General features: G+C 44.0%; 2 protein-coding genes across 5 annotated transcripts; both read left to right on the top strand.

Moving 5' to 3' along the window:
* Nucleotides 1-439: 439 nt before the first annotated feature.
* On the top strand, nt 440-3992 carry klf11b (Kruppel-like factor 11b). The gene is made up of 4 exons (XM_010879650.4): nt 440-601; nt 1396-1656; nt 2189-3062; nt 3233-3992. The coding sequence occupies exons 1-4, from the start codon at nt 560-562 to the stop codon at nt 3529-3531; spliced, it is 1476 nt and encodes a 491-aa protein (XP_010877952.2). The 5' UTR covers nt 440-559; the 3' UTR covers nt 3532-3992.
* A 6833-nt stretch (nt 3993-10825) lies between these two features.
* znf395a (zinc finger protein 395a) lies at nt 10826-22694 on the top strand. Of its 4 annotated transcripts, none has more exons than XM_013137638.4 (10): nt 10826-11178; nt 15286-15583; nt 16251-16474; nt 16636-16742; nt 16828-17036; nt 17632-17732; nt 17854-18151; nt 18404-18490; nt 19528-19646; nt 20725-22694. In XM_013137638.4, exons 2-10 carry the CDS (start codon nt 15392-15394, stop codon nt 20834-20836), a joined length of 1449 nt encoding a protein of 482 aa, XP_012993092.2. In that variant the 5' UTR covers nt 10826-11178; nt 15286-15391; the 3' UTR covers nt 20837-22694. The 4 variants fall into 4 exon arrangements, with proteins under 4 accessions (XP_012993092.2, XP_012993091.2, XP_034153476.1 ...); XM_013137637.4 differs by having other exon boundaries at nt 10826-11268; XM_034297585.1 differs by lacking the exon at nt 10826-11178 and adding an exon at nt 13427-13495.
* Nucleotides 22695-23242: the final 548 nt, after the last annotated feature.

The raw sequence follows: 23242 nt of genomic DNA, 5'->3' as shown, positions 1-23242 counted from the left end.
AAGTAAATCCTAAGGCAAGATCGTTTTATTGCATTTCACAAGCCCCACTTCGAAATTTAGCTTACAAGCTACACTGTCAAAAAATAAACATTAAACCGACGCAAAAAGCTATATATATCCTGTTATAAAAGAGTACGTTAAAAACCCATGTGAAACTCCGAATTCGCTTGGGTCGCAATCGACACTACGACCTTTTGCCTAGTTTTCAGACTTGAGGTTCATCGGGTTCTTTCTGACACCGATGACTCCCCTCGCACGCCCACCAACAGCCACGCACCCCATTTCCTCCAATCGTGCTGCGACCATGCACTGATCACGCGTTGTCTCGGATGCCATTGGCTCATGTCTCACACACACATTTGTTTTTCATTGGTGGCATTTTGCCACCCGCCTGTGTGTTGTGAATTTGTTTTCCTTTTTTTCTCCTCATGTTACACAGCTGAGAGAGAACCTAGAGAAAACCGATTTGAATTGCCAGTCTCAACTGAGCGGGCGGAGTGGCACCGCGTCTTTGTTCAATATCGGCTTGACACAACTGAAATAAAATAATACCTCAACAATGCCTTCGCGACAGTTTCCCGGATTGGAAGTCTCATGTCTGGTAAGAAAGCGATTTCTTTTTAAATATCTGTATTTATTATTATTTAAGGTTACTATCCGTGTTTTATTTCAACGTACAGCATTTAAAGAATAGGCTATTGACCGTTTTTGTTGTTGCAAGTCCCGGCAGTCTGTTGGTTTACAATTGGTTGTTGAATCCTCCCCTAATAGAAGTAAAACAAATAAAAAAATAAAACGTGTATTAATAAAATAACATCACCTTTTGATAACCGGGTACGCTTATAGTGTTATTTTGCCTGGGTGGGCTACTCTTTCACTATTATTTGACTGTCTTGGGAGCGGCCATAGGTTCATTGATGTCAGCTAGACATGGCACTTCCTGATGGTGAATTCACATAGTGAATGACATCCCCTGAGCATGGGGGTCTCACATGGCTAGTGGTTGGGAGACGTCACTAGGTGGTCTATATTTGGCAGTGGGAGGTGGCTTGGTGCCTAGCCTAGGGCAGATTGGGTGTAGTCTCTAAAGCCAACTCCCTCAGCACTCTGATGGACAGTCGGTCACGTGACAGACCTTGGTACTTGAACATTAAGTTAATGACTGGTGAGAATTGAACATCACACTTCCATTTTGGTTGTTTCCAATTCTACAGTCTGACAGTAAAGCTGTATGAGCAGTCAAGCTGTGTGGCCTTGATTGGGTGTCTCTTACACGTTTCCCAGTTTGGTGGTGATTCGTTCCCAGGGTGACTCACCAGCCTGCCATTGAACAGAATGATGCCATCATCAGACCTGTGGTCTTTCATTTCTTCCTTTCTTTGTTCTCCTCTCCAGGGGAATGGGATAGTGATGGACCAGTGTGGCTCCTATCTGAAGAGGAAGAGACAAGACAGTGAGCAGTTGTCAACTACCTGCAGTCTGGAGTACACAGATTTAGAGGCTGCTGAGGTTCTGGTCTGCATGAGTTCTTGGGGCCAGCACCGCCCGAACCCCTTCAAACCCAGGCCGCTCACTCCTGCCTCAGACTCATGCGACTCCATCCTGGCTCCGGACCCACCAGAGCCCCACAAGGACTTTGTCTCACTCTCCTCCCTGGTAAGAGTCTTTGGGAGACCATTATCACCATGCATCCCAAATAAGTTTATTTTTTTACTTTGTAAACCAGATAGGAGAGAGTCTTTATCTCAGGTTGATGTGTTTGCTGAAAACATTGTGATTGGTTTATAAGGGTTAGAAGGTTTATGGGTTTTGGCTTCACAGCTGGCAGTTAGGAGATAAGGACACAGGGCAGAACTTCACCCAGGGCTCATCTCTCTCCACTGCCAGTTGTAAAAATCCCTGTTTTACAGCCACCCATCTCTAAGTAGTCATTAGTCTAGTGTTTATGCTGGTACGTGCCTTTCTGTAGCCACTTATCTCTCGCAACAGCTGCATTAAACCTGCATTTTGAAACAGCACACACCCAAACTGACAGCAAGGAGGAGACAGGAAATGGTGGAGAGTTTCCGAGTCAGGGCATAGGTCAGACCGCATGGGGCATCCAATCAAGGACTGTAGATGGTCACTGTTCTACTTCCTGGTACAGCACACACACTCATTCTGTCTTCTTTTGTCCTTTGGTTTCCAGTGCATGACTCCTCCACACAGCCCCAGCTTTGCAGAGACCTCCACCAGCACCTCCCCTTTGAGCAGGCCCAGCTCCAGCCTCTCTGCAGGGATCTGCAGGGTCCCACAGTCAGCCATGATGACCATCGCCGAGTCCCCAGCCACAGGAAAGGTCCCAGCACCCTGTCGAGCCATGGCCACCAGTGTAATCCGTCACACTGCCGACACACAGCCCTGCCAGCACATTCCAGCCTCCCCCACAGAGCAGCCCAGACCCTGTTCACAGCACACAGTGAAGACTGAACCGAGCACACCTCCATCAGCCCCCTTCACACCCAGCCCAGCCCCCTCCTCCTGTAAGGAGGCGCCAGTCAAGTCTGAGAAGGACGAGCATCAGACTATCCACTGTAAGGAGAACGGCCCTCCGGTTAATGCCCCTCTTCAAAACATCTCTCCCCTCCGTCTCTCCCCGTCCCCCAACCCCAGTCCTCCAATCATTTGCCAAATGTTCCCGGTGAGCAACAAATCGGGGGTGATCTCGGCGTTCATCCAAGGCCCGATGCAGACGTCGGCGAGTCCCACGTCCATCCTGCCCCAGCCTGGCCCTCCAGGAGCCCTGCAGCAGCCCTTCCTCATGGGTCAGGGGACGGTCATGCTGGTCCTCCCCCAGGCCAGCGTCTCTCAGGCCCCCCACTGCTCCCCACAGACAGTCATGACCCTGGGGCACACCAAGCTTCTACCTCTGGCCCCCGCTCCGGTATATCTGCCCACCGGGCCCTGTGGCTCCACCAAGATGGACTTCTCACGCCGGAGAAATTATGTGTGCAACTTCCCTGGCTGCCGGAAGACCTACTTCAAGAGCTCCCACCTGAAAGCACACCTTCGAACACACACAGGTAAGTGTTCCCAGTGCTTAATGGGTGTGAGAAAACATTTTACTTTGTGGGATATTGAGTCACAAGTCTAACTGAAGCGTGTGTGGTCATTTATGTGACTGGAAGCGTGCTGGTTTGCTGGTGACTACATAACAATGACTCACCCCACTGACTGGGTCTCTGTCTCTCAGGTGAGAAGCCCTTCAGCTGCAGCTGGGATGGCTGCGACAAGAAGTTTGCACGCTCCGATGAGCTGTCACGCCACCGCCGGACCCACACAGGTGAGAAGAAGTTTGTGTGTCCTGTGTGTGACCGACGGTTCATGCGCAGCGACCACCTGACCAAACACGCCCGCCGTCACATGACCACGAAGAAGATCCCCTCCTGGCAGGCCGAGGTCCGCAGCCTCAACAAAATGGCCGCTCCCAAGCCACTGCCGGCCAAACCAGCGCCATTGTCTGTCAGTGTGCTGGTACCTGCCTCAAACTAAACTACGTTCAGGCTACCCCTTAGTGACTTCATATCCAACCCCAATGCTAAGACAGGGATGGGCCAGCCAAGCACACACGGCTGCCTTTTTACTCATGGAAATGTCTGCGGACAGGCACTGTACTCTTCCTCTACTGCTCATTTGTACATCTTTTTCTTTTTGCAAAAGCATTTTTTTTTTTACTTTTCAGATATTTTACAAAATTGTATGTCTGTATGCACTCTGCCAAAGCCTTTGTAATGAACTTAATCTTACACATTTCATCCATCTTTTTTGTTTGTATATTTGTACATAATATCTTTGTGGATGTATTGTGCTTGTATTGTATTCTGAACTGCATTTATTGATTTGGGGAAATGTTGTAATGTGTAAAACAATCTACATGGATAGTAATCTACTGTGATATTTACCTATTCTAACTTTTCATATTATTTAATACACATTTGTAATAAAGAAAACAATTATTAACCGTCATGGGTTTCATTTCAAACCCTCCAAATGCCTTAAGCATAACTTCTGAAAAGAACAATATGGTATTTCTATTGAGAACAACATGATAAATCAGAATGGCACACAATCCCTCTCTGTGCTTTTGTCAGAGGTAGAGATAGGGAGGGGGCTGGCTGGACAGATAGGGGGCTGGCTGGACAGATAGGGGGCTGGCTGACCATATCCTGCATGAGTCAGTGGGATTGTGTGACTGGCAGCTGGAACACTTCCTGCTAAATATGCTGACAATCCACAGGACTGGACCACATCCTGTTGTCTTAGTGGAATATGTCGGGTTAGGGGACTTTTCGTCCCATCAGCAGCTCTGATGTAACCTATGATATAAAGAATTAATATCCTGTTCTCAGAGCCTGGTCACTGGTGTATGCCCAGTGAAAGTGGCAAAACATGTCACAGTTATAATTATTAAGTTACATTAAATTGTTACTAATGTTGTTAGGTTCTGGACTGATTTAATATTGCCCTTTAAGTCAAATGAACTTTTTCAGTTTAATGTAAACAGCTTGTGGTCCAGGCGTCCTTCTGGGTTGGAAATTAAATTTTACATGTTCATCAAATGCCTGTTTTTCTCTTTTACCACTACTTGTTGTTCCACACCCGGTAACAACTGTCCTCCAATCAGATTGTGTGAAAAAACTGTAGAAGGGTGCGACCAATTGAGTGGGTTCCTGATACCCCTCCCCTTTGCCTTACTGACCCATATACAGAATAATGGCTTCCCTGGGTTGATGGGGTTCATTGTGTCTCATGCTGTGTCTAACAGTGACACCTTCTGGACATAAAACATAATCTTTCTCTTATCTGATGTCCTCAAGACCAACTGCAAAACATCCCCCTCCTTATTAATTTCCCCCCTTCCAATTTCATCAAATTAAATGTCTCTAATTAAAATGTGTCTTGCCATGGACCATGGAAGTTTGTGGCCAGTTTTCCTTATAGGCATCAGTTCCAAGGCTTACTTTTTCCCAATCTGCTTTCAAAACCAGTAAGTGAATGCCGGTTTGGCCACACTCGTTTACCGGACAACTCGCTTTGTCAGAGCCCAAGCCGCCAGTGGGTGTTTCTTGACCACACTGAGACCAGTAAATCTACACTTTTTATTTTCATCTCTCATGGGTCTTTACATGCACTTGTCAGCCTAGTACAGGGCTGGCCAACCCTGTTCCTGGAGAGCCACTGCCCTGTAGATTTTCTCTCCAACTCATATTCAGCATACCTGATTCTAATTAGTAGTTGGATGAAAAGCAGACTCAGATTAGTCACAAACGAGGCTGAAGAGAAAACCTACAGGACTGTGGCTCTCCAGGAACAGGGTTGGCCAGCCATGGCCTAGTAGCATAGTCTCCAACCTAGAATGTGGTGGTCAGCTTGGTGCACCACAGAACGCTGTACTGGAGATGTACATACCATCAAATTAAAGCTGACATTTTGCAATGTAACCGTAGTCACTGTTTCATGTAAAAAACAAAATTGTGCTGGAGTACAGAGCCAAGTCAACAATTCGTGTGTCACTGTCCAAATACTTATGAACTGCACTACAGGCCTGTGTTGTTGTTGCAATTAAAATAACAGACCTTCTGTTTTCAGAAGAGATTAGTTTAATACAGATGATAGTAATAATCTCGACATGTTTGTGGTGTTATGCTCATTGAAAGCTTCCTGAAGCTCTTCGCTGACAAGATCTCAACATACCACGTCTTTGTTCCTAACCCAACCTTGGGTATCAATGCAGACTTGCATATGCTGTTTGGTAGTCTCTACTACCATACTCACGGGCCTTCAAACTGGAGTCTAAACCCGAGGCAAAGCACCTAGCAAAGTACTGCACACTGACAATGCAAAAGGCGTTCTGGTGGAATCTACGAGATGCCTCACAAATGGAGGATTAGGCTATTAGAAAGGTTTCAATGTGGAAATACCCAAATCCCAAAAGTGTATCATAATGAACTATACATTGTGAATAAATTGTAAGCATAGTTTAACAATTCTTTTAAATCTTAGTAAGCTTTTGAAAGATTCACGGCAAGGCTTAGGTCTAATATATTATGTTGCTGTAATATAACAAACAGGCATAATGCTTTACAAATACAGCTCAGGAAAAGATTGTGTAGGTCCCACTTTTGCCGCCAAAACAGCCCTGACCCGTCGAGGCATGGACTCAACTAGACCTCTGAAGGTGTGCTGTGGTATCTGGCACCAAGACGTTAGCAGATCCTTTAAGTCCTGTAAATTGCAAGGTGAGGCCTCCATGGATCGGACCTGTTTGTCCAGCACATCCCACAGATGCTCAATTGGACTGAGATCTGGGGAACTTGGAGGCCAGGGCAACACCTTGAACTTGTTGTTGTGTTCCTCAAACTATTCCTGAACCATTTTTCCTGCTGAAAGAGGCCAATGCCATCAGGGAATACCGTTGCCATGAAAGGGTGCACATGGTCTGCAACAATGCTCAGGTAGGTGGTATGTGTCAAAGTAACATCCACATGAATGGCAGGACCCAATGTTTCCCAGCAGAACATTTCCCAAACATCACGCTTTCCTTCTTCCCATAGTGCATCCTGGTGCCATGTGTTCTCCAGGTAAGCGACGCACACACACAGACCAGACCACCTTCTTCCATTGCTCCGTGGTCCCATTGTAGGCGCTTTCGGCAGTGGACAGGGGTCAGCATGGTCATCCTGACTGGTCTGCGGCTACATATGCCACAAACTGGGATGCACTGTGTGTTCTGACACCTTCACAATCTGGCCCTAGTCAAAGTCTCTCAGATCCTTACGCTTGGCCATTTTTCCTGCTTCTAACACATCAACATTGAGGACAGAATGTTCACTTGCTGCCTAATTTATCCCACCCACTGACATGATAACGAGATTATCAGTATTATTCACTTCACCTGTCAGTGGTCATAATGTTATGGCTGATTGGTGTAGATTGCGCTTGTCCAAATTAGAGTTTGCGTAGTCTAAACAAATTCAGCTGCAAGTTGGTTTCTCTTAAAGAGCATATTGCAAATATTCTATAGAAATGTACAATAATTAAAAATATATTCTGTATACAAAAAACTTAACTATGTGTAGGCCTACATAACAAGCTATGAATCTGTAATGTGCTATTGTGAATAACAATGATCAGCTGTAGTTTTATACATTTACCAGCAGGGGGCAGAAAAATTAAGTCAAAGTGTGACAGTCTACAGTAGGATTTTCAGAATGGAGAATCAGAAATCTGATGTTTAATCTAGACCTACTGTGTAAATCACTGCTGGAGCAAAATCTTTTACTGTTTGGACAGCTTATACGAAACTTTTTGTATGATTTTGCACCTTGCAATTTGTGTACTGAAATCAAATAGGTCAAATGCCTCGAACTGCTCAAAGATTTATTCAAATGTTTACTTATATCCTTTACTTGGTTCCTCAGCTAAACCATTTGGTTCAGTAGTAGTTGTGGGGACGTATGTTTTAGGTTTTACAGGGGTTGTGGGGACAGATGTTTTAGCTTTTAAAGGGGTTGTGGGAAAGAAGAAATACATTTCCTGACTGCTAAAATGGAATATTCGTTTTTTCCACCCCTGTATAAATATGTATATCCATCTGTTTAAGGGGCTTCACGTCTCACCACTGCCAGACATTCAGTCAAATGTGGTCAAACTGAACGCCCTATTTGTTAGATTAGGTTGTGCGTTTGTATCCTATAGATTGTTTTTGCCAGACCCGGCCAAGATGAGCGAATGTCTCTTACTGAGTGACTGATTGACAGACTAACTCTTGTTAAATAGCGTAGTGGTTAGAGAAGTGGACCTGCGAACTATAGGTTCCGAGTTCGTATCTCCTCGCAGGTGAATTGAGGTTCGCATTATAAATCATTTTTGGGTCAGGATAGACAAACACATTTGCTGGCTACAACATACAGTAGTTATGTTAGAGTAAGCCTTAACTAAAACTGTATACGGTTATATTGCGACTGTTTCTGGCATGGAAAAGTTCATCTTCAGTCACGCTAGCAATTGCTCAATTCTTATGATTATTCCTAAAAAGTTAGTAGATACCAGTAAGCCTATTACTGGCTAATAAGCTGTTCAAACGGCCAGCGGGAAAAGCTAACAGTTTATAGATGCTATTTGTGGTGGAGGTAAATTTAATAAGAAACATTAGTCAGTTTAACACAATGCTCAATAGTGTTTAGTGACTGGCGAAATGCGTAATGCCATGACGTTATGGTTAAAGACCCTCACGTGGAAGATTGTGAACACTAACATTCATTTATTTTATTTCCACAAAACGTTTCACTTGATGAAAAAGTTAGTTATAGTCACCTTTCTTGATAGTTATTGTATTAATGTCATTCACGAATGAAAGAAAAATGAATGTTCTAATGCAATAAAATGAAATATCTTCGTCAATTGTTCAATTCCTATGACTATTCCAGTAAGTTAGTAGATACTGGTAAAGCCTATTACTGGCTAATAAGCTGTTCAAACGGCCAGTGGCAAAAGCTAACAGTTCATAGACGCTATTTATGGTGGAGGTAAACTTGATAAGAAACATTAGTCAGTTTAACTGTATCAATGTCAATCACGAATGGCCAATTAGATGTTAAAACGGCCAGTGACAAAAGAGGATTTGTTCATAGACACAAGATGCTATACTGACACCGTCGAACGTAGAGCTCTGTGGTGTAGTGGTTAGCGACACAGCGACACCGTTGAACGTAGAGCTCTGTGGTGTAGTGGTTAGCGACACAGCGACACCGTTGAACGTAGAGCTCTGTGGTGTAGTGGTTAGCGACACAGCGACACCGTTGAACGTAGAGCTCTGTGGTGTAGTGGTTAGCGACACAGCGACACCGTTGAACGTAGAGCTCTGTGGTGTAGTGGTTAGCGACACAGCGACACCGTTGAACGTAGAGCTCTGTGGTGTAGTGGTTAGCGACACAGCGACACTGTTGAACGTAGAGCTCTGTGGTCTAGTGGTTAGCGACACAGCGACACCATTAAATGTAGGGCTCTGTGGTGTAGTGGTTAGTGACACAGCCCTCCATGTGGGTGAACCAGGTTCAAATCTCAAGAGGGCAATACTGTCTATTGTGGGCTTGCCTGGTTTCTTGTTAGAACAAAGGAGAAAAGCAGATCTTAGAAGGTCTTCTAATGTCCATTGCAGCAGTGGGTTAAAGTGATTAAGATCAAGGTGATCAATATGATCATTGACGAGGGTAGAAGATGACTGGATCAGTCATTCAACGTCCCAAATGCCAAGCAAAACAGTCCTGTGACTGGTACTGTATGTATCTGGCACAAAACCACTGATAGAAGTAGGTTGGAGAGATGGATGAACCAAACTGTCAAAACAAAAAGGTTTTGTGAATTACCAGATCAGGTATCTCAGGCCATTTATAGCAGCTAGACCAGCTATACATGACCGTAATAAAGTAAGAATAATGACATTAGATCATAGATTAGGGCTATTGGAACGGAAATACAACAATTTATGTTGAGTCGGTTAGAAAGATTAAGATTTGGAATTTAAAAAATGTCTGCTTTGACAGCAACTAAAGTAGATAGATATTAGCTAATCTTTAGTTGTGGAAAGGTTTCACAGGTTTACAGAAAAGTTAATAACATTAAAACTCGTTGGGCCTTGGCATAATCTCTACAGATTCTATTTCCCAGAATTGATTCGACTAGATTCGACTAAGAAAACAGATTCATTAATTTTTGGTTTATTTTCATGAAGACATCTGCACTCGCCAAGTTTGAAAAACGATATATGACTCGGTTTTCTTAGTTGCACTACCTGGGGGGAAAACGAGATATAGTTTCCGGCACAAACATATGTGAAGGTCGAGAAGTCAGCCTTTGAACTGGGTTTTGTAACACCAGGTGCAGTACATACACAACGTGCTGACTCAAGCACACCCACAAAAACACCGCGATTCCGACGTGCTGCAGGCCTACGTTCTCTACGTGCAGCGCTGTTCAGTGTTGTGGGTGTGCTCACGTGCGCGCAGTTTGGTCGTGCGCCTGTATCTGTCCGCCCGACCACATGCTCACCCGCACGTAGAGCACGAGCTCGCCATGCTGCAGCCGCATGGGAGCTTCACGTCTCTTTTCGCCAATGCCTGCCAATCAGGAAAGGTGAAACATGCATCCCTGCATCTTTCTGTTCTAGGACGTGTCTGTTACGTAATCCGTGTAAGGGACTCCCAGCCCACATATACATACAAAAAATGCAGTTTGGTCTTTGTTGTTTTTCACCATATGCAATGTTAAGTTTTAGGCTAGATAGTGTAAACAGAGACAGCATGGACTGGGTGTAGATTTGCTTTGTGTCATTCCACACGGTAATTCTCGTCCGACTTGTTTTGTCAAACCCTTATCAATAGTGCGATTTATGGAGCGGTACAGTAGCAAACGTGAAGTAGAGAGATATGACAATTATGTAAAACAAAACATGTACTAGGCATAAAATCGTGACAGCTGATATCCTGTTTACGTTGTTTCTGTGGGTATAATTTCCTTCATTGATTTAAAACATTCCCATGGTGAATAAATGGTTAGTAGGCCCTGGAATGATGAACTATGTTACAATATAACTGCAACGTGACAGCTTATTTGCTTTCTGTCGATGGGATATAACACGGTTCCCCTGTAAGTCCATTGTTAGACCCAGTCCAAAATACTGTAAACAAGTGAGATTGGTGGGGCGTGTGTCTGAAAAACAGGGTTTGACCAATGAACGCTGACATCTTTCACACGTGGTTATCTTGTTTACTACAAGCCCTGAAAACCCGCTGAACAGAGATTCACGAAAACATGGAAGCGGATTTCGTTCCTTCATTACAGAACTTGACACCCACCGCTGTATTTTCTCCCTAAAACTGTTCCGTGGCTGCCGATTTAACGATTTCGTTGGAGATAAACTTTAAAGTATACGATTACTTGCGTACGAGGGTGATGTTGGATATTTACTTGAAAATGTTTTGTCCAGTAAAGGGCCCCATTCCAATGTTTCTTCTATATCCATAACGGGTTTGGAAATAACCAGCACACAACCCCTTTTCAGGCACTGAAAAAAGCATTTCAAGTTACAGCCGGTTAAAGCGAGCTTGATAGAAGGGGGTGTGTAGAAAATTGGCAGATGTAAGTAAGCTGTACCCATTGAAACTTTTCATTGTTTTTCTCAAAGAAAATTGTTGTTAACGCGACTTATCACGGACTCTTTTTAATCAAGTGAGTAATATTGTTTATGTAGTGTATAATGGTTTGATTGCAATATATTTTTGTTGTTTATATGGAAAAAAACATGTTGATCTGATCGCTGCAAAATGCATTGGGGCGACTTTTTACATGTGGCATAGAATAGCCTACTAGGAGGCTATTGTGAGCTATCGTTTGGTTTAATGGAGAATGCTGCATTTCTAATTGAATGATCTTGCAAAATGTTTGTTGCAGAATATAAGGTGCTGAAAAAGTGTTGATTTTATTTTTGTATACAAAATTCTCAATTTTTTTTACAATAACCTTGTCTACGTACTTATTCCTTCTAACGAAACTTCGGAGATGATGCTATTTTTGTGAAACATGCGTGCTAATGAAAATAAATTATGCATTACACTAAATAACATTTCCATTCCACGAGTCGCAGCGATGATCTTGCTTCAGTACGGGTGCTTTCATAGTATTTTTTTGCTTAATCACCATTGTTCATTAGCTCAAATAGAAGTTGTTTTGGTAAGAGAGAGATACAATGGACAGTTAGTGCGGGAATACGTGATACTACTTTCTACCGACAGGGACCGGACACTCCCTATGTTTTTTTCAGCACAACCTTTCCTAATTAAATGATAGTGTAATATTGATTGACACCTTGTCTTATCCACATCATGGTCAACATTATTACTCCTGTTATTTTCAGTAGTACTTTATGATGTAATATTAAGGGTGTGCGAAGGGATGAAGAAGCTATGCTTGTTTTTCTTAAAATGTTGCTCATTGTATTACTTCAAGTGAAATATTATTTTGTATCAAACCATGCATGTTCCGAAGAGTGCCATAATATAAGGGATTTCTCATACAATTCTAAATGATAATTTCTAAGGTAGCCAGTGTGTGGGCAGCTAACTTGTAATCTCATGACACGCATTTGTGAGCAAAGTCTACCCAATGAGCTATTAGGCTGCTCAATCCTTGCTAATCAAACCCGTGAGTGACCTCGGAGTAAATCAAGAGGATGGAGGGGACGGTGGAAACCTGTAGCATGGGGTTCCTCCAGGCTGAGCTGTGCTCAACTATACAGATTGATGTTAATGAACTTGGATTATAGAATTATATCAAAAGGTTGGAGCACAGTTTTACGTGCATGGGTGCAACTTCCTTTAGTCACATGTACTACCACTTATAAGGATGTGCATTTCTCTGTGTTGTCTAGTGCCTTGGGGATTTAGTAAATGGCCAATATTCTATGCCTATGACTTCTCATACTGGCCATGTCACCAACCCTCAAGGTGTTCTGGTTAAAAAGTGGTTACCAATGCATTTTGAACAGTGAAAAGTATATTGTTGTCAAAGCCATGGTCTGTTGTCTCTTATAAACCTTGTGGTTTGTATGCTGATTGGCTGATAGCTGTGGTAAAATGAGACCATATACCACGGTTATGACATCATCACTTTTTACTCTAATTGCTTTGGTTACTGGTTTATAAGAGCAATAAGCCATCTTGGGCGTTTGTGATGTATTTTCAATATACCGCCGCTACGCCAGTGTAAAGGCACTCTGCGATGCCTCGTGCCTAAGAACAGCTCTTAGCCGGGGTATATCGGCCATATACCACACCCCTCATGCCTTATTTGTTACATATACGACTGCTTTCCACCAATCCACATTCAGATTACACTAGCTTGTTTACAATACAATTCCTATTAAATTAAAAGTCAGATATAGAAATAGATGCTAATGTACATGGCTTAGTTGTCGGACAAAGCAGAGACCGGATGCCACCTGTGACTGACGTGCTGTCACGTACATCGACTGGCTGTATTATAATGCCAACCTTGTGAAATCAGAGGAAATGCTGTAACGACCAGATCAGTTTGCCATTTTACCAGTGAGTCAAACTTTACTGGAATCAGGATGGGGGGTGGGGGGCAGACCAGACTTCTCACATACTCAGTTGTTGGCTTTTTTTGGTAGTGTTATACATGTTATACATGCGCGCGTACAAACATGCACATCCTTGCAAATCACCCCCCCCCCCCCCCCGCCACACACTCCCATTTTATTTATTTTTGATTACATTGCTACACACCCAGAAACTCTCTATGGTGATGGGATGACTCAGTCTCTTTCTGTCTGGTGTCCAGACTTGCATCAGTCATCCTTGTGACGTCATCAAGACATCCTGACACTAGTTCCCATCTGAGAGAGTTTGACTACGTGAGACAAGCAGGCTGATTTAAGGTAGAATGACACTGGAGGTAGAATCAAATTGCAGTGCGAGTTTAGTAGTTTTAGAGATACAAATTTTATAATATTATTGATGTTTAATCTTTTTTAGGTTGCAGACTGATTGGATACTAATTGGACACTTTTTTTGAATAATTATTTGCCACTAATTGCACTCAGGTCAGATCAGAGCTTTTAAAACCAACTACGCAGTGGAGCTTTGGAGGTTGATTGTAGATTTCTTGGAGACAAATTTATTCCTGGCTGTTTGAAGTCTACTTAGCAAGGTAAATGGAAAACATTTGGCCCTTATTTTAATTGTGCATTTAAATCAATGTGCATTGGGACTTAAACAACATGAAATTCAACTTATGACAAGACCTATTGTGCTATTATTGTTTTGTACAAACTATTTAATGTACCTGCATCAAAGATTTACTGTCTGTAATTGAATGAATATGCAGTAATCTCTGATAATAATATTTACTCTCTGTAATTTAATGTACATGCAGTACTCTGATATGAAGATTTAACGTTTGTAAGTAATAGTATCTTAAGACAAAAGGCTGGCCTACACATTCCATCAGAATGTGGAATGACCGCTGACTTTAGCTGTTCGTGTTGGAGGTTTTAACCTGCAGTCAACGCTCCTGCTCTGTTAAGGAGTGTCTTTGCAAACCTCACGATAAAACCCAGTGTGTGAATTATAGCACGGGGCTTATGAGTAAATATTTGTGTTGTAACTGTATTTGCTCGAGCCAGCTAGTTTGTTTATATTCCACTAATGGTCAAGTATAAGGGATATTGTAATCTGATGCAATTTCAACCAAGATTATTTAAAGGGATATTACAGTTTTTGCATGTTTGACCTAATCTTCCACTTCAGTTTTGTAGCATCGCTCAGACACTTTTTTTTTTTTTGTAGGGAGTGTGTGTGTGTGTGTGTGTGTGTGTGTGTGTGTATGTATGTTAGGTCTTACTGAACGAATGGGGACCAAATGTCCAAATGAGTATAGTAAAACCAGAAAAAACGTACCTAATTGGGACCTTTTGCTGGTCCCCGTGAGGCAAAAGTCAATTTCCGGCTCAGGGTTTAGGTTTAGGGTCAAACTTACAATTGATTTTATAGTTAGAATTGGGGTTTCTTTAAGGTCCAGGCATTGTTGGTTAAGTTTAGGGTTAAGGTTAGGCATTACATCTAGGTAAAGTTTAGGCATAAATGTTACTTTAATGAGATTAAGGTTAGGGTTAAGGTTAGGGTTAAGGTTAGGGTTAAGGTTAGGGCAAGGGAGCATGCAGCATGCAGCATGCAGCATGCAGCGTGTGTGTGGTGTGTGTGGTGTGTGTCGTGAACGCATTAGCCAGCTCTAAGTGCCTGTGGGAATGTTTTGAAACGCGTTGCTGTAGGGTTTCTTGAATTCAACCAGCCGGCAAAAAAATTATACCAAAAGTAAATGGAAAATGAATTCGAACATGAGGAACATTTAAATATCCAATTAACAAGATGAGGGTTGGGATCTAACAGTTAATTCAAGTTCTGAAGATGTATAATGTTATTTGCTACCAAGACGTATCAGTCAGTTATTTGCTACCAAGACGTATTTGCTACCAATCAGTCAGTCACTATATTGGATTATGAGATGTGTAAACCGGCATAGTTTTTTAAATGTTTTGATTAATCCGTTTAGTTCTACTCCTAGCCTACACCTTGACCCAATCAGAAATTAGAACAATTGACGACGTGGAAGAATTGCATCATTATTTTCAGGCATGAACAAACTCTACTGTTGGTTCTTGTCTTTCAGCTTTACTTCTCTCCGTCTTCATCCCACATTACCACCGGCCTTTGACGTTGTTCCTGAGAACCAATAGTCAGTAGATCTTCTGGGTGTGCCAGTTTTACTGCAAAAAATGTTACCCAAGACCCGTCTAGGGAAGCGTTCCCCACTAGGAGCGTTGATGGGTACCTCCTGTCCCACCATGGAGGGTCCTCTGGAGACAGGAGGTCACAGGGACCCCCCGGGGATTGTGGGTAACCCAATGGGACCACTGGGACCCCAGCATCTCAACAGGTTCGGCAACAAACTGCACCCTGGTCAGAAGGTGAGGGAGACTGGGGGAGAGTGGAATGTGCTGTGTAATTTCCTGTGTTGTGGAATTTATGAAGTGTAATTCACTGGACATCAGAGTGTGTTTTTTGTGTGTTTCTCATTGTATATACCCTTTATGATGTAACACATGTTTTACAGAGTAATCATGGGGGTTGTGAAAGTAATTTTTAATTTAAAATTGATGCGGTTTTCTAATTCCATTTTGATCTCCTGCTGGATGTGTTGAAATGCAACATTATGTATTGTTGTGTGACCTCCATTCCTCGTCGTTGACTCAGCCTTCTGCTTTCTGTTGAGGAAGAATGCAGCCTTTCTGTCAGTCGGTCATCTGTCTTTCTCTCGTTTGGTGTTGATATGAATGTCTCTCCAGGCCACAGTTCCCCTGTTTCTGTCACCTCTGATCTGTGTCGGTTCTCCCTCAGTTCCCTTGTTTCTGTCACCTCTGATCTGTGTCGGTTCTCCCTCGGTTCCCCTGTTTCTCTGTCTTTATGCACTGTGCTGTCAGACGGCCATGACCAGAACCTCAAGGCATCTCTCCGTTCCTCCTCTGTCTCTGTTGCTGTCTTTCCCTCTACTCTCCATCTCCCTCCTGCGGTCTCTCCGTCTACTCTCCTGGTCCCTGACTGGATCCTGACTGGATCCTCTGTGTCCTGTCATAGGTGTATGTCCTGTGTGGTGGCCGGGAATCCATGGGGGTGGTGGAGCAGCACAATCACGTGGATAACGAGGTGTCCATCCGGCTGCAGGCTCTGGGACAGCACGTCCTGAGGAAACTGGAGGACGTGTGGACCTCCCCCACCACACCTCCTCCGGCTGCCCACCCCCCCACCCAGGACCCTGGTCGACCCCAACGAGTCTCCTCCTGCATCGACGTACCCAGGAGGTGGGGCTCAGTGGAATGTAGTATGAGAGCATGGAATGCCTGCTGCCCCTCTCTCTGTTGCTCTCTTCTCTTTTTCTTCTTCCTCTTCTCTTTGTCTTCTTCCTCTTCTATTTCTATCTCAGTCTGAATGTAGCTAATCCTCCTCCCTTCTCTCGCTACAGGAGTCCAGAGTCAGTGGATATGGATGAGATGATGGCAGCCCTGGTCCTGACCAGCCTGTCCTGCAGCCCACAGGTTCAGAGTTCGTCTAAGACAGACGCAGTCTCAGGTCATTGACTCACTGATTCACCGGATGGTTCTTTCTCTCCCCCACATTACATTGTGTGTGTAACCAGGTTGTTGTCTGTCAGCAGGCTGTGCCGTGATGGAGTCTGGGTGCGGGGAACTCTCAGACAGTGGCAGCAGTGGCTACTGGAGCTGTGACCGGGGCTACGGAAGCCCGGCTCCCTCTCCGCCAATCCCAGAGACAGACAGTCACAGCCTGGCCACGCCCTCCGACGAGGGATTGGACATGGAGCTGGAGCAGGTTCTGTTTGATGAGCAAGCGCCACGGAAACGCTGGGTGTGTAGGCCAATACGATTAACCGGTGTTTCAGAATTGACTGGGAAGCACGTCCATTACTGACCCAAACCCCCGTCCATTACTGACCCAAACCCCCGTCCATTACTGACCCAAAACCCCGTCCATTACTGACCCAAAACCCTGTCCATTACTGACCCAAAACCCCGTCCATTACTGACCCAAACCCCCGTCCATTACTGACCCAAACCCCTGTCCATTACTAACCCCAAACCCCCGTCCATTACTAACCCCAAACCCCCGTCCATTACTAACCCCAAACCCCCGTCCATTACTAACCCCAAACCCCCGTCCATTACTGACCCACCCCCGTCCATTACTGACCCACCCCCGTCCATTACTGACCCACCCCCGTCCATTACTGACCCAACCCCCGTCCATTACTGACCCAACCCCCGTCCATTACTGACCCCAAACCCCCGTCCATTACTGACCCCAAACCCCCGTCCATTACTGACCCCAAACCCCCGTCCATTACTGACCCCAACCCCCGTCCATTACTGACCCTTACTTACTTGACCTAGTTCAGTCATTTCCATCCACCGTGTTTACCTGTGAAATGGCGTTCCCTCCCCAGAACTCTGTCAAGGTGTCCTACAGGTGTCTGTGGCCTAACTGTGGGAAGATGTTGACGTCTGTAGTGGGAATTAAACGCCACATCCGCACACTGCATCTCGGGTACGTCTGTTTTCAGGAACCCACGGCCACAACACACCACAATGCTTTATGAAATGCTGTTGTCTTGAAACTCTGCTTCCATCGGTAAAACACCATTAATCTGGGATTCTTGGTCTGTCAGTCAAAGCAGCGAGCATGAGCGCTGTTTCCGCAGCGAGGAGGACTTCTACTACACAAAGATCCACCAGAGGGAGCCGCAGACCCTCACCCCGCCACCAGGGGTCCCCGCCTCCAGCACCACTGTCTCCTGGATAGCTTGCACCTCCCCCACCAGGCCTTCTTCCTCTGGGGTTGAAAGCGGAGCCCCAGGGGCTGGAGCTGACGGGGACTCCGTCAAAGAAGTGAGCCCCCAACTCAGCAAGTCGGCCCCCTCCACCCCAGGCTTCATCTGGCAGGTTCGCTCTGAGCACTCATACCAGGTAAAGGCAGGTCCCCCGTGTCATGTCCATCTCTGCTCCATTCTGAGTGTTTCCTGAAAACGTTACCACTGTAAGAGCACAAACTGTGTTGTGTTTTCATGTGTTTATATATTTATAGTTTTTCTATGTATGTTTACATAACCTCTTTGACCAATTGTATTATTTTCATGTACAGCACTTTGGTGGGCATTTTGTTGTACATTTCTTGGCCTTCAATGACCCCAACTAAACAGGACCACTGATTCTCGGCAGGCTCCTGCTCCAGTACATCTGGTGGCTCCACCCCTTTCTGCATCATGCTGCTGGACCACACCCTCTTCCGCTCCGCATCCAAGACATGTAGGTTAACATTATCATTTAACAAGTTATTGACTGGTTCTACCGGTCCTAGGTGGGTGGAATTTGCACCAAAGGAATGGTCTTAACGGATGTGAGGCCTGCCCTTCCCATGGAAGAGCTGACACCAATGTGCCAACAGTGAAATGACAGTGAATACAATCCTGACTACAGAATCCAACAGGAGAATCTCAAGGGAAATTCCCCTCAGATAATTTCTAAATTATACAATGTGAGAATCTAGAGGACAATTGACTGGTAGAAGTCAACACATGCCCTATAAACATGGAACTCTGTTCATCACATGTTAAACCTGACAGACTCTGGCTTGTGTGATTGGAAGTTGCTCCATCTGGGACAAAGAGCATTTGTCTGTTTTTTTAGGGTTAATTTAGTGCCTTCAGAGTGTCATGGATATTTACCCAGCAATGCCCCAGTTGATTTGGTAATGTCTTCCATCACTGGGATGCCTTTGTGTCCACTGGCTCTTCAATTCACTGAGGCCATAACACTGACGTTTTAACACTGAGGCCATAACACTGACGTTTTAACACTGAGGCCATAACACTGACGTTTTAACACTGAGGCCATAACACTGACGTTTTAACACTGAGGCCATAACACTGACGTTTTAACACTGAGGCCATAACACTGACGTTTTAACACTGAGGCCATAACACTGACGTTTTAACACTGAGGCCATAACACTGACGTTTTAACACTGAGGCCATAACACTGACGTTTTAACACTGAGGGCATAACATTGCCCCCATTGGTCAGTTGGAGAAACTGCAGGTTTTAATGTGTTGTAAACAACACATGGGCAACGGCATGGTGGAATCGCTGCTATGTTCAGTATTACACAAAGAACAATGGACTAAGTATGCCAGATGCCTCCCGCGGTTTGCTAGGGATGCCAGATAACCCTCGCGGTTCGCTAGGTACGCCGGGGACACTTTTTGGTTACAAAATATTCATTCTGTTCCTTGGCCATAAAGTTGGCAGTCAGACTGTTTATCCGTTTGTGCTCCTTCCTCCAGTGCGCCCCAGTCCGAGTGAGGTCAGTCAGTGTTGGGGAACAGTGGCTGCAGCAGCACAGCGCCCCCAGCAGGCCACAGTCTGCCAGCACCTCTCCCCCACGCACCCTCTGGACCACCAGGTGACATCATACTGTTAATGACATCATGCCTCCCTCCGTCATACTGTTAATGACTGCATGCCTCCCTCCGTCATACTGTTAATGACATCATGCCTCCCTCCGTCATACTGTTAATGACATCCTGCCTCCCTCCGTCATACTGTTAATGACGTCATGCCTCCCTCCGTCATACTGTTAATGACGTCATGCCTCCCTCCGTCATACTGTTAATGACGTCATGCCTCCCTCCGTCATACTGTTAATGACGTCATGCCTCCCTCCGTCATACTGTTAATGACGTCATGCCTCCCTCCGTCATACTGTTAATGACGTCATGCCTCCCTCCGTCATACTGTTAATGACGTCATGGCTCCCTCCGTCATACTGTTAATGACTGCATGCCTCCCTCCGTCATACTGTTAATGACTGCATGCCTCCCTCCGTCATACTGTTAATGACTGCATGCCTCCCTCCGTCATACTGTTAATGACTGCATGCCTCCCTCCGTCATACTGTTAATGACTGCATGCCTCCCTCCGTCATACTGTTAATGACTGCATGCCTCCCTCCGTCATACTGTTAATGACTGCATGCCTCCCTCCGTCATACTGTTAATGACTGCATGCCTCCCTCCGTCATACTGTTAATGACTGCATGCCTCCCTCCGTCATACTGTTAATGACTGCATGCCTCCCTCCGTCATACTGTTAATGACTGCATGCCTCCCTCCGTCATACTGTTAATGACTGCATGCCTCCCTCCGTCATACTGTTAATGACTGAGTGACAGGGTCCTTCATCTGCCTGTCAAGCACTCATTTCCCTTCTCTGATTCTGTCTCTTCCTCCCCCTTTGTCTGTGCTGCTGTCTGTGTTAATGTCTCTGTCCATTTCCATTCATCCATTTCCAGTGTATTCCTGGAGCAGAGGTTCACTTGAGCTGAGTGCCAGTGCCATTGTATTTTTTACTGCTTGACCTACTGTTGCTCTAGCAGAATATTACCTTAACATAAACTGTAATGGCACATATTCAAGTCCAGCCCATGAAGTCCTCACACTCTCAGCTAACTCTGTCGTCTCCCATCTGTTTTCTGGCTATAGGAGGGTCCGTGGTGAGGCAAAGAAATGTCGTAAGGTATATGGCATCGAGCATCGAGACCAGTGGTGCACCGCCTGTCGCTGGAAAAAAGCCTGCCAGCGCTTCCTGGACTGAACTCCTGGAAGATGTGAGGGGTGATGAGACCGCAGAGGAGCAGTTGCCAGTGAAGAGCTGGAGGTGAACTAGAGGAGCACCTGGTACACTGGTGTTTTTTTCTTTCCTTTTTGTACTTTTTTACAACTTTACTGAAAGTGCTTTTTTGTATTTCTTTAATGTCTGAGAACTTTTGGGTGCTTACGGTGAACTCTGCAGGGGGAGGGGGGCAGCTGAATGACCTCTGACTGGTGACATTTGACCTATACCAGCTGCATTATCTCAGATCTCAGGTCTCATGTCTCCTGGACAGGGAGGGGCTATACAGGAAGTTCTCTGTCTGTAACCTATAACCAGCAGTTATTTAGGGGGAAGTCAGTCTGTAGATCTGACGCAATCCAAACCTGGTTTGAAAACTGTGTACTGTTCACTTCTAAGGGTGGGCTTTAGACATCCAGGTGCTGAACAGAATATCTGATCTATAAATCCACTCCTCTTCCAATCGCCTGCAACAGCCGATCCCTATAATTCAGAGATGAACTGGACCCACTCATGCTTTGGTTTACAGTCAGTGTATGCAGTGTAAAATGATGAGGAGGAGAGACTGACGTGAGATGAGGAGAGAGCTATTCCTATGAGACAAATGGAAAGCCTTACTAAATAAACAGCCATGCTCTATAAAGGACCTATGACGGAGAGAAGAGTTCCTGGCCTTGAGAAGAGGTCAGCTTGATCTTAATATTTAATGAGTAACGTGTACAATCTTCAGTCCTATGCATTGAGCACTGATTGGTTGAGAACACCCATTGACCAATAGGATTAAATCTATACCAGGAAGTTGTTCCAAACATTTTGAGAATGGAACAGTTCTTGGATGTGAAGTATTCCCAACCTGTCTGATGTTATAAGCCATTTATTCTTCCAAATTTTTATGTAGCTTTAAAAAAAATATAAAAAAATTGCTTTTTTTAAAGGAACAGAAATGTTTTGTCAATATTGGCTATGACATTTGTATTGTGTTTTTTGGTATTATTCAGCAATGTTGTTTATATTTTGCTGATTGTAATTTTTCTATGATGATAAATACAATGTTCTGCATTTAGGATGCTGATTTCCAGTTCTCTGAGCATGATGCAAGAATCTGTTAAATGTTATAGATTCAGTGTCTCATCCATGTTGTTAGTGGCTACTGTAGCTGTCTTTTCTTTTATGCCTCAGTCTTCTTAGTTGCACCAAAACTGATCTAGAACAACCATATAACTTTGGCTCCACTAACTGATATTTCAGAGCACTGCAGTTAAAATCCCATGACAGAAGAGGACAAAGATGTATTGGGTCCCTTTTAACATGGAGGTTATTGGCAGCTTTTGTCTTATATACATAACAAATATCATTTGTTTAGTCATATATAAAAAAATACTCTTTTGCCATAAAAGGCATTTTTATAAACATTTTGCTGTACATTTGGCATATACCTAAATATCCAATACAGTTGGACCAGTCTCAATGTACCATGTGTTGCCAACAGAAATAAGTCCAATATGGTGCCAGCGTTAGTGAGACTTTGTTCATGACCAAGGGTTTATCTCAATGCGCTGCTCAAGGGAACTGTGACCCTGAACTAAACTCTAGTCTCTATGCTACTCATTGTTACTGAAACATGCATACATCTCTATGTTGGTACAACATTTCAGGTGTACATCATTAAGAAAAAATATGCTTTATCTGTTAATACCCAAAATAGTGTTTTCACTATTGTTTATTGAAACTAATGTTTTTAGCAGTAAGCCAATGAATCAACAGAAGCAAAAAATTATTGTATTTATATTGTGCTTTATGTACTCTGAGAAAAAACTGTTCAATAAAGTAAATACATTTTTATGAGGCATTCTCTTTATATGGAACCAGAAAGGTCTTGGTCCTTTTTGTGTTGGAATATACAGGTGCTGGTCATAAAATTAGAATATCATCAAAAAGTTGATTTTATTTCAGTAATTCCATTCAAAAAGTAAAACTTGTATATTATATTCATTCATTACACACAGACTGATATTTCAAATGTCTTTCTTTTAATTGTGATGATAACTGACAACTAATGAAAATTCCAAATTCAGTATCTCAGAAAATTAGAATATTACTTAAGACCAATAGAAAAAAATGATTTTTAGAAATGTTGGCCAACTGAAAAGTATGAACATGAAAAGTATGAGCATGTACAGCACTCAATACTTAGTTGGGGCTCCTTTTGCCTGAATTACTGCAGCAATGCGGCGTGGCATGGAGTCAATCAGTCTGTGGCACTGCTCAGGTGTTATGAGAGCCCAGGTTGCTCTGATAGTGGCCTTCAGCTCTTCTTCATTGTTGGGTCTGGCGTATCTCATCTTCCTCTTCACAATACCCCATAGATTTTCTATAGGGTTAAGGTGA

The sequence above is a fragment of the Esox lucius genome, chromosome 15, assembly GCF_011004845.1.
Source record: "Esox lucius isolate fEsoLuc1 chromosome 15, fEsoLuc1.pri, whole genome shotgun sequence".
NCBI classification, from domain to species: Eukaryota; Metazoa; Chordata; class Actinopteri; order Esociformes; family Esocidae; genus Esox; species Esox lucius.
Note: the sequence above shows the minus strand (reverse complement) of the source record. Positions and strands in the feature narration are given on the sequence as shown.